General features: G+C 62.0%; 1 protein-coding gene across 1 annotated transcript; it reads right to left on the bottom strand.

Moving 5' to 3' along the window:
- Window positions 1–300: 300 nt before the first annotated feature.
- LOC128849884 (fibroin heavy chain-like) lies at window positions 301–8,981 on the bottom strand. The gene is made up of 8 exons (XM_054052572.1): window positions 8,806–8,981; window positions 6,781–6,932; window positions 6,406–6,508; window positions 6,011–6,257; window positions 5,601–5,710; window positions 5,136–5,268; window positions 2,435–4,755; window positions 301–1,969 (listed from the first exon to the last, which is right to left on the bottom strand). The coding sequence occupies exons 1-8, from the start codon at window positions 8,978–8,980 to the stop codon at window positions 1,941–1,943; spliced, it is 3,270 nt and encodes a 1,089-aa protein (XP_053908547.1). The 5' UTR covers window position 8,981; the 3' UTR covers window positions 301–1,940.
- Between the last annotated feature and the right edge of the window lie 378 nt (window positions 8,982–9,359).

Below are 9,359 nucleotides of genomic sequence, written 5' to 3'. Positions count from 1 at the left end.
AACTTCTGGGTCCCCCCTCAAATACCTGCATCCCCCCCAAACTTCTGGGTCCCCCCTCAAATACCTGCGTCCCCCCAAAACTTCTGGGTCCCTCCTCGAATACCTGCGTCCCCCTCAAACTTCTGGGTCCCCCTGAACACTTCAGGTCCCCCCATCTCCTGGGTCCCCCCCAAACTCCTGGGTCCCCTCTGGACACCTGGGTGTCCCCCGAACTCTTTGGGTGTCCCTCGAACTCTTGGGTGTCCTCCTGGAAGCCCTCAGAGCTCTTGGTCCCTGGAAAGAAGCTGCCATGGGCGCAGGGACAACAGAGGCCGCTTTATTGCCGGGGGGTGTCAAGGCCGCGGGGCTGGTGACAGCGGCACCTCCAGGGGACATTGAGGACATCGGGGACACCGGTGCTGATGGGCCACCATGGGCCTCGGTCCCTCTGGTGGGGCCATGGGGGACATTGGGGACAACAGAGTCCAGTCCCTCATGGCGGGACATCAGGTTGTGTCGGGTCTCAGTCCCTTGAGCTGAAGCAGTGACGATGTCCCACGTCCTTTGGGGACATTGGAGACGCTTGGGTCATCAGGCCATGGTGGTCTCGCTCCATTGAGCTGGGGTGATGATGGTGTCCCACCTCCTTCAAGGCCATCAGAAACGTTGGGGATATCGGGCTGTGGTGGAACTCCATCCATTGATCCAGGACGATGAAGATGTCCCACAACCTTCGGGGACATCGGAGACAGTGGGAACATTTGGGTCACAACAGATCTCAGTCCTTTGAGTTGGGGACATCAGACCACAATGTGTCTCACTCTGTTGGTCCAGGATGATGACAAGGTCCCACATCCCTTGGGGACACTGGGGACATCAAGCCAAATGTGTCACAGTCCCTCCAGCCGACGCAATGACGAGGTGCCCATGTCCCTTGGGGACATCGGGCTGTGACAAGTCTCAGTCTGTTCAGGTGGTGTCCACATCCTTCGGGGACACTCTGGGGACGTTGAGCCATGCTGGGTCTCAGTCCCTTGGGTCACGGTGGTGACGAGGTGCCCGTGTCCCTCAGGGACACTGGGGACATCGAGTTGTGATGAGTCTCAGTCCCACGGGCTTGGTGACATCGCGCTGCGACGTGTCTCGATTTGTTCAGTGGGGGACTTTGGGGACATCGGGGATGTCAGGAGCACTGGGGATGACAGGGACACTGTCCCTCACGCTGAGGACATTTGGGACACCAGGGACATGACATCTCACAGTCTCCTGGGGGAACTGGGGACATGGGGGAGATCAAGCCATGACCCGTCCCAGCCCAGTGACATCCCTTAGGTTGGGGACACTGGGCCATGACGTGTCTCCATCCCTCAGGTTGGGGACATCAGGCCATGGCACATCTCCATCCCTTGAGTTGGAGACATTGAGGACATTGGGCCATGGTCTATCTCCATCCCTTGGGTTGGGGACATTGGGGACATCAGGGACATCAAGCCACATTGTGCCTCGGTCCCTTGGGTTGGGGACATTGGGGATGACACCCATGGGGGGGAGGGGACACTTCTTGGAGGGGACTCTGCCAAAAACGCAGACCCCGAGGATGGGGGGGACAAGGACAGGCCGGGTGACAGGGACAAGGTGGGTGACAAGAGATGGGGACACTTGGGGGGGGGGGGCTAGATCCAAGGCCCCCCCCAAGATCTGGGAACAGGTCCTGGAGTGGGGAGGGTGGGGACAGGGACACAAGGGGACAGGACCCAGGTGTCCGGGCTTGGGGAGGGGGGGGCCACCAGCCCCCCCCCAATTACCTTAGAGACTCGTTACGAGTTAAATTAGCACGAAAGGCCCCGGGGGGGGGCAGTGGGGGCTGGGGGACACGGCCGGGGCCGGGGGGACGGTGGCACCGGGCCGGGGTGACAATGACAATATGCCATACTGGGGGCAAGTCGCGTCACAGACTTAGTTCAGAACGACGGGGCGCGCTGGCTTCCGGCTGCAGGAGAGGAGGACACAGGCGTTAGGGACCTCGCTGTCACCAAACCCTCAAGAGATCCAGTGTCCAGGCCACCAAACCCCCTCCATACCTCCTAAGGGACCTAGGCCACCAACCACCACCATATTCCTCAAGGGCCCCCAGCGTCTGGGCCACCAAACCCCCAAGGTGTCCAAGACTAACCTCCAAACCCCATTGGAAACCCAGGTCTCCAAGACCCATCTTCACCCTCACTTCCAAACCCCATTGGGGACCCTGGGACCCCCTAAGATGGGACCCATATCTCCAAGACCTCCATCTTCACCCTCACCTCCAAACCCCATTGAGAACCTGGGTGTCCAAGACCCCCATCTCCACCCCCACCACCCCAAAACCCACAGGGGCACCCCCTAAGCTGGAACCCAGGTGTCCCGATGATGACACGAACCCAACGGGTGCTCCTCAAAGGTTGTCCACCTCCCTTACCTTGGCGGAAGGCGTCCTGGAGGCGGCTCTGGGGGAGTTGATACAACTCAGCGAAGGGGTCGCGGGGCGACCGGGGTGGGGGTGGCAGGCGGGGGCTGGAGGTCCCCCCCGACCGCCTGCCTCCCCCCCGATTGACGCCGGCAGCGGCGGCCAATCCCTGGAGAAGACGACGTAAGGCGGGGCCAGGTGGGGCCGGTAGAGATGGCGGTGGTGACGTCTCAGGGGTGAGGATGGAGCCGGGGGTCCCACCCGGCATTGCGCTAGGGCTCTCAGGACTCGGCGGTAACTTTTCAGGTGCTGCTTCGGGGATTTCGGGGGGCCCAAAGGCAAAGGGTGGGGCTTGACGAGGGGTGTACGGGGGCGTCCAGGTCTCGGTAGTTCCACCTGGCAGATCGGGGACACTCAAACCCGGCACGAGACGGACGCCTGTGGCCAAGCCGACGCCAGCGTTGGCTCCTCCAGAAACTCCAAGGGCAGCACCGAGGGTGGGTCCCAAGTTGGAGCTGGCACTGGTGGCGAGGTTGGCTCCAAGGCCAAGTCCGGGGCCAAGGGTGGTGGTGACATTGGCTCCAACAGCAGCTCCGACACCAAGGCCAATGCCGGGGCCAAGGGTGGGGTCAACGCTGGCGCCAAGGCTGAGGCCAAGGTTGGATCCAAGAGTAGAACCAGCGTTGGCTCCAACAGTAGCTCCAGCACCAAGTCCAACACCGGAGCCAACGCTAGATCCAACACCGAGTCCAATGCTGGTGTCAACGCCGGTTCCAAGAGCAGAATCAACGTTGGCTCCAAGGCTGAGTCCCACGGTGGTGCCAACATCAGGACTAAGTCCAGAGCCAACGTTGGCTCCAAGAGCAGCTCCAACGGCAAATCCAAGGGCAGAGCCAAGACTGGAGCCACCGGTAGCTCCAGCGCCGGTTCCGACTGCAAGTCCAATGCTGGTGCCAACATCAGCTCCAGGAGCAGAGCCAATGTTGGAGGTAACGTTGGCTCTGAGGCCAAGACCAACACTGGATCCAAGACCAGAGCCAACGCTGGCACCAATGTTGGCTCCAACAGCAGCTCCAATGCCAAGTCCAACACCAGATCCTACGTCAGATGCAAGAGCGGTGCCAGCGTTGGCTCCAACACCAAGTCCAATGCCAATGTCAACATCAGATCCAAGAGCAGCACCAACGTTAGCTCCAACGCCAGCTCCAATGGCAAGTCCAACACCGGATCCAAGAGAAGAGCCAACGTTGGCTCCAATGCCGGCTCCAACGGCAAGTCCAACACCAGATCCAACACTGGAGCCAACGTTGGCACCAACGGCAGCTCCAACGGCGAGTCCAACACCAGGTCCAACACCAGATGAAAGAGCAGAGCCAACATTGGCTCCAAGGGCAGCTCCAAGGCCAAGTCCAACAGTGGATCCAAGACTGGAGCCAACATTGGCTCCAATGTTGGCTCCAAGGCCAAGTCCAACACCAGCGCCAACTCCAGCGCCAATATTGGCTCCAACGGTGAGTCCAACGCCAGCGCCGACATCCGATGGAAGAGTGGAGCCCACAGCCCCAATGCCGAGTCCAACGCTGGCTCTGATGCCACCACCAAGACCAGGTCCAATGTTGGCCCCAACACTGAGTGCGACACCAGCTCCGAGACTGGGGCCAATGTCTGCTCCACCACTGGTTTGGAGACCAGCTCCAATGTCATCTCCCGTGCCAGCTCCGAGAGCAGCTCCAATATCAGACCCAAGGTTGGAGCCAACGTTGGCGCTGGTGCCAGCGGGCACACCAAGGCCAACATCAACTCTGATGCCAGGTCCCATGCCAATGCCAACTCCAGCACCGACATCAGTGCTGAGACCGTGTCCAACACCATCTCCAAGTCCACGTCCGACATTCACTCCGACACCAGCTCCAAGACCAGGGTCAACGCTGGCCCCAATGTTGCCTCCAAGACTATGTCCGATGGCAGCTCCAAGACCAGGGTCAACGCTGGTCCCAATGTTGCCTCCAAGACTATGTCCGATGGCAGCTCCAAGACCAGGTCCAACACCAGCTCCAAGACCAGGGTCAACATTGACCCCAAGGCCAAGGTCAACGTTGATGCCAACGTTAGCTCCAACATCATCTCCAAGCCCAGATCCAACACCAAGGTCAACAGCGGATCCAACACCAGGATCAACGTTGAGGCCAACACTGGGGCCAGTGCTGACACCAAGGTCTCCACTAGGTCCAACGCTGGCACTGGCGAAGTCAAGGCTGGGGCTGAAGGCTTCAGAGGGGCCTGGAGGGGCTTCGGCCGCCAACTGCTGCCTCAGACACCAAGCTTCAGCCTCACTGTGGGAGAGACAAAGGGTCATGAGTTGCGTTGGGGAGATACCAGGCACCTGGGAACCCCTGGGGGCATGGAGGGCGCTGAGGCATCTCTTGGATGCCACGGTCCCGTGTAGGGTGGAACGTGCCCAGATACTGGGCTTCTCCTGGGGGTAATTGGACACCTGGATCCCCTGGGGTTAGTGGGACCTCCTGGATCCCTTGGGTGGGTGGTGGGGCTGCCTGGATTTCTTGTTCCCCTGGGGCTTCCTGGAAACCCGGGTCTCCTGGCCCTGGAAATGTGGGATCTCCTGGATCCCCTGGGGCCAACTGGGTCTCCTGGCCCTGGAAATGTGGGGCCACTTGGACGTCTGGATCCCCTGGGGCCAACTGGGGCCACTCACCTGATGATGAAGTTGTGGGCGAGCAGGGCTGGGCCCTCAGGACGCAGTCGGGTGTAGACCCATGTCCAGCCCAGGCCATCCTTGCGTTGAAGCCGCGTCACCAGCTCTCCCCGTGCCTCTGCTCCTGCTCCAGCTGAGGGGACATGGGGACATCAGGACATCAACAGGGACAACTGGGGTAGGTGGGGACATCAACAGGAAAAACTGGGGTGGATGGGGACATGAGGACATCAATGGGGACAACTGGGGTGGGTGGGAACATGGAGACCCCAGGATGGAAGGAGACATCAAAGAAACGAAAGGACATTTGCTGGGGAAATGGAGACGTGGGGATGCAAGGAGACACCGGGGGACTCAAGAGACAGTTGGAGGGGGGGAGATGGAGACCCCCCAGGGGACCTTGGGGACAGTTGGAGGAGACATGGAGAGTCCAGATGACCCAGGATCAGATGAGGGAACACTCACCGAGGCGGAGGTGCTGGCGGGCGACATGGCCGAGGTCCTCAGGGTGTAGGAGCCGATACCAGGAGCGACCCAGAAGCTCCCCACGCCCGTAGCCCAGGTGGATCAGGACACTGAGGGACAACACGTCTGGGTCCTTCACTCGCCCACCCCTGGATCCTCTCCAGATGCCTGGGTCCCATCCCACATGCTTTGTCACCCCAGGATCTCCTCCTGGACACCTGAATCCCCTCCCAGATGCCCGGATCTCCTCCTGGTCACCTGAATCCTCTCCCAGATGCCCAGATCTCCTCCTGGTCACCTGAAACCCCTCCCAGATGCCCAGATCTCCTCCTGGTGACCTGAATCTCCTCCCAGATGCACGGATCCCCTCCCAGATGCACAGATCCCCTCCCTGATGCCCAGATCCTCACCTGTCAGAGATGTCGAGCAGGGCGAGGTCTCGGGCGTGGCGGCTCTGGAAGGCGGGCAGGAGGAGGCAGTCGGGGCAGGGCCAAGGTGGAGGGTCCAAGGGGGCGCAGAAGGCGACAAAAAGCCCTGGCATGGCCCCAGGAGGACCAGGGGGTGCCTGGAACCGGCCCCGCAGCAGCACCAGCTTCCGCCCCGCGCTGGGACGGCGCGAGGCCCGCGAGGTGGTGAAGCGGCAGCGGAAGAGGCGTTCTGGGGAAGGAGGAGTCTCTGTTGGTCTATCTGGCCTCCATCCATTCCACCCTCTGTTTCTCCATCCACCCATCCCTCCATCCATGTCTCCCCACCCATCCTTCCATCTACCCACGCATCCCTCCATGTCCCCAAATCCCCGACCCACCTGCCTGGGGTGACCCGGGCAGGTTGAGCTGATGGCGAACCAGGGGATGGTCGGCCGGATCCAGGAGGTCGTAGATGCTGTCACCCTGTGCCACCAGGTCCACCTGCGTGGGAGAAGGTGGGAAGATAAGCACCCAACATTCACCTATGGCACCCGGAACCCCCAACTCCCGTCATCCTGTGGCACTAGGACCACCACCATGGGGGAAGGACCCCCACTCAACCGCCCCAGCAGCCAACACCCATCATCCTGCGGCACCAGGACCTCCACATGGGGGAAGGACCTCCACCTAATCCCCCCAACACCCATCATCCTGCGGCACCAGGACCACCTTTGCCCCACATCAGCCCCCTGACCCCACACATGGGTGCCCACCATGGAGTGCCCGAGGTGCTGTGCGACGTTGTCGGTGACGCCAACCAGCTTCCCCTCGCGGGTGACGGCCAGCAGGAACCCGGGCAGTGAGGCCATCAGGTCAGCCAGCTCCGGCCCCCCCAGCAGCTCCATGGGTGCTCCCCGCGTTGGGCCTGTGTGGGGACACACATCAGCCCCCATCCAACCCCCGTCACTTCGCCTTCATGGTCCCACCGCAGCCCTGAGGCGCCCTCGCAGCCCCAGCACCCAAAGCACCACCCGTGGAGTCATTGGTGCCTCCCATGGTGGCCCTGGCAGGACCAACACCACCACCCATGTGGATCCGCAGGAGTCCCCGGTTCCAGTCCCTCATCCCCAGCCCCATCCCAGTCTCTGGTCCTGGTCCTTGTCCCAGTTCCTGAACAAATTCCAGCCCTGGTCCAAGTCCTAGAGCCTCAATCACTGTCCTGGCCCACCTCGTCTCAGCCATGTTCCCTGGTTCCTGTCCCCATCTCCAATCCTAATCACGAACCCTCATTCCACCTCCCATATCCTGCATCTCAGACCAGACACCCGGTCTCTGGCCCCAATTCTTGTCCCATTCCTGGGTTCCCATCCTGATCCAGAATCCCTGGTCTTGGTCCCTGTCCTGGTTCCTTCATCCTAGCCCTGATTCATGGTTCCTCTCGCTCCCTGCCCTGATCCCCCTGTCCCAGCGCTGATTCCTGGTCCTCGTCCCAACCCTGGTCTGCAGTCTCCACTCTCGCTCCCTGTCCTGATCCTGGGTCGTGATGCTGCCTCTCGGTCTTGTTCCTTGGCCTGATCCCCCTGTTCCAGCCCTGATACTTGGTCCCAGTCCTTGTCCCAGTTCCCCAGACCCGATCTCCCTGTCCCAGCCCTAATCTCTGGTCCCTGTCCCGGTTCCCCATCCCAATCCCGCTGTTCCAGCCCTGATCCTTGTCCCGGTTCCCCGATCCCGATCCCCCTGTCCCAGACCTGATCCCTGTCCCAGTTCCCCGATCCCGATCCCCCTGTCCCAGACCTGATCCCTGTCCCGGTTCCCCAATCCCAATCCCCCTGTCCCAGCCCTGATCCCTGTCCCGGTACCCCATCCCGATCCCCCTGTCCCAGCCCTGATCCCTGTCCCGGTACCCCATCCCGATCCCCCTGTCCCAGCCCTGATCCCTGTCCCAGCCCTGATCCCTGTCCCGGTCTCGGTCCCTGTCCGGGTTCCCCAATCCCGGTCTCTGCCCCGATCCTGACCGCTGTCCGCGGTGCTGAACCGGCTATACCACCCCCACCCTCCCACCACCCCCCGCCGCTGTCCGCGGTGCTGAACCCGCTCTCCCTGTCCCCGGCCGCGGTGCCGGTCGCGGCGCCCCTGGTCCCACCCCTGCCAGCTCCGGTCCCTCTCCCGGTGCCACTCCTGTCCTTCTGCCGATTCCTTTCTCCCTCCTGGTGTCGACTTCCCACTCCCAGTCCGCTGCCTGTCTCCATCCCGCTGCCGGCTCCTGCCATCCAGCCTCCAACCCTTTCCCATCTCTCTGTCAATGCTGAGCCCGGTCCCGCGCTCCCGGCAGCGGCTCCCGTCCCCTTCCTACTGCCGGTGGCTGGTCTCATCCCAGTGGCATTCCCCGGTCCCATCCCAGTGCTGGTGCCTGGGTCCATCCTGATCTCCGGTCCCATCCCAATGCTGGTACCTGGGACAATCCTGATCCCTGATCCCATCCTGATGCCGTTACCCAGTCCCATCCCAGTGCTGGTGCCTGGGTCCATCCTGATCCCATCCTGATGCCATTACCCAGTTCCATCCCAGTGCTGATTCCTGGTCCCATCCTGCTCCCAGTGCCTGCTCCCATCTTGATGCCCAATCTCATCCCGCTGTCACTGCCCGGTCCCATCCCAGTGCTGATACCTAGTTCCATCCTGCTCCCAGTGCCCTCTCCCATTCCCCATCCTTCCTTCCGTCCCTCTTCCACCTGAACCCAACCTCTCCATCCCCATTCCATCACCCATCCCAGAGGCAAAGCCAATGGTGAAACGCACCGGGACGAAGGCAGGCGCCCTTGCGGGTGTAGATGCAGGCGAGGGCCATGACGTGAAGGTAGGAGAGACGAGGTCGGTCTCCTTCGGGCAGCGGCAGGAGGTCCCGAAGGGCTCGGATCTCGGCGTTGATCTGATCCCTCCGCGCCTTGGAGGCGCCCTTGGTAGAGCGGAGCATCCTCGCGCCGCGCCGCCGCCTGCCCGCCCCTTATATGGACCGAGAAAGGCCTACGTCACAGCTACGTCACTGCCCCCCCCGCCCCACCCATTCGAATTGAGGAGGGGGGAGGGAGTGGTAGCGTCAGCGTTGACGCGAACGCGCGCGGGACGCAAAGGGGGCGGGGGGGGAAGAAAAGGGGGGAGAGGCGTTAAAGCAGGTTCGAACCGAAATAGGAGATGGTAGCGGGGGGGGGGAGGGGCGAGGGAGGGGCAGGCAAGGGGACCCACCCCCCTCGGGGGGGGTGGAGGTTGGGGGGGGGGTAACAAGGAGGTGGGGGGGTCAACAGAGGGATGGAGGGAGGGGGAATGGAATGGATGGGGTGGCGATGGAAGAGTGA

This window comes from Cuculus canorus, chromosome 34, assembly GCF_017976375.1.
Source record: "Cuculus canorus isolate bCucCan1 chromosome 34, bCucCan1.pri, whole genome shotgun sequence".
Lineage (NCBI taxonomy): Eukaryota > Metazoa > Chordata > Aves > Cuculiformes > Cuculidae > Cuculus > Cuculus canorus.
The sequence above is the reverse complement of the archived record's forward strand: the minus strand, read 5'-3'. Positions and strand labels throughout refer to the sequence as shown.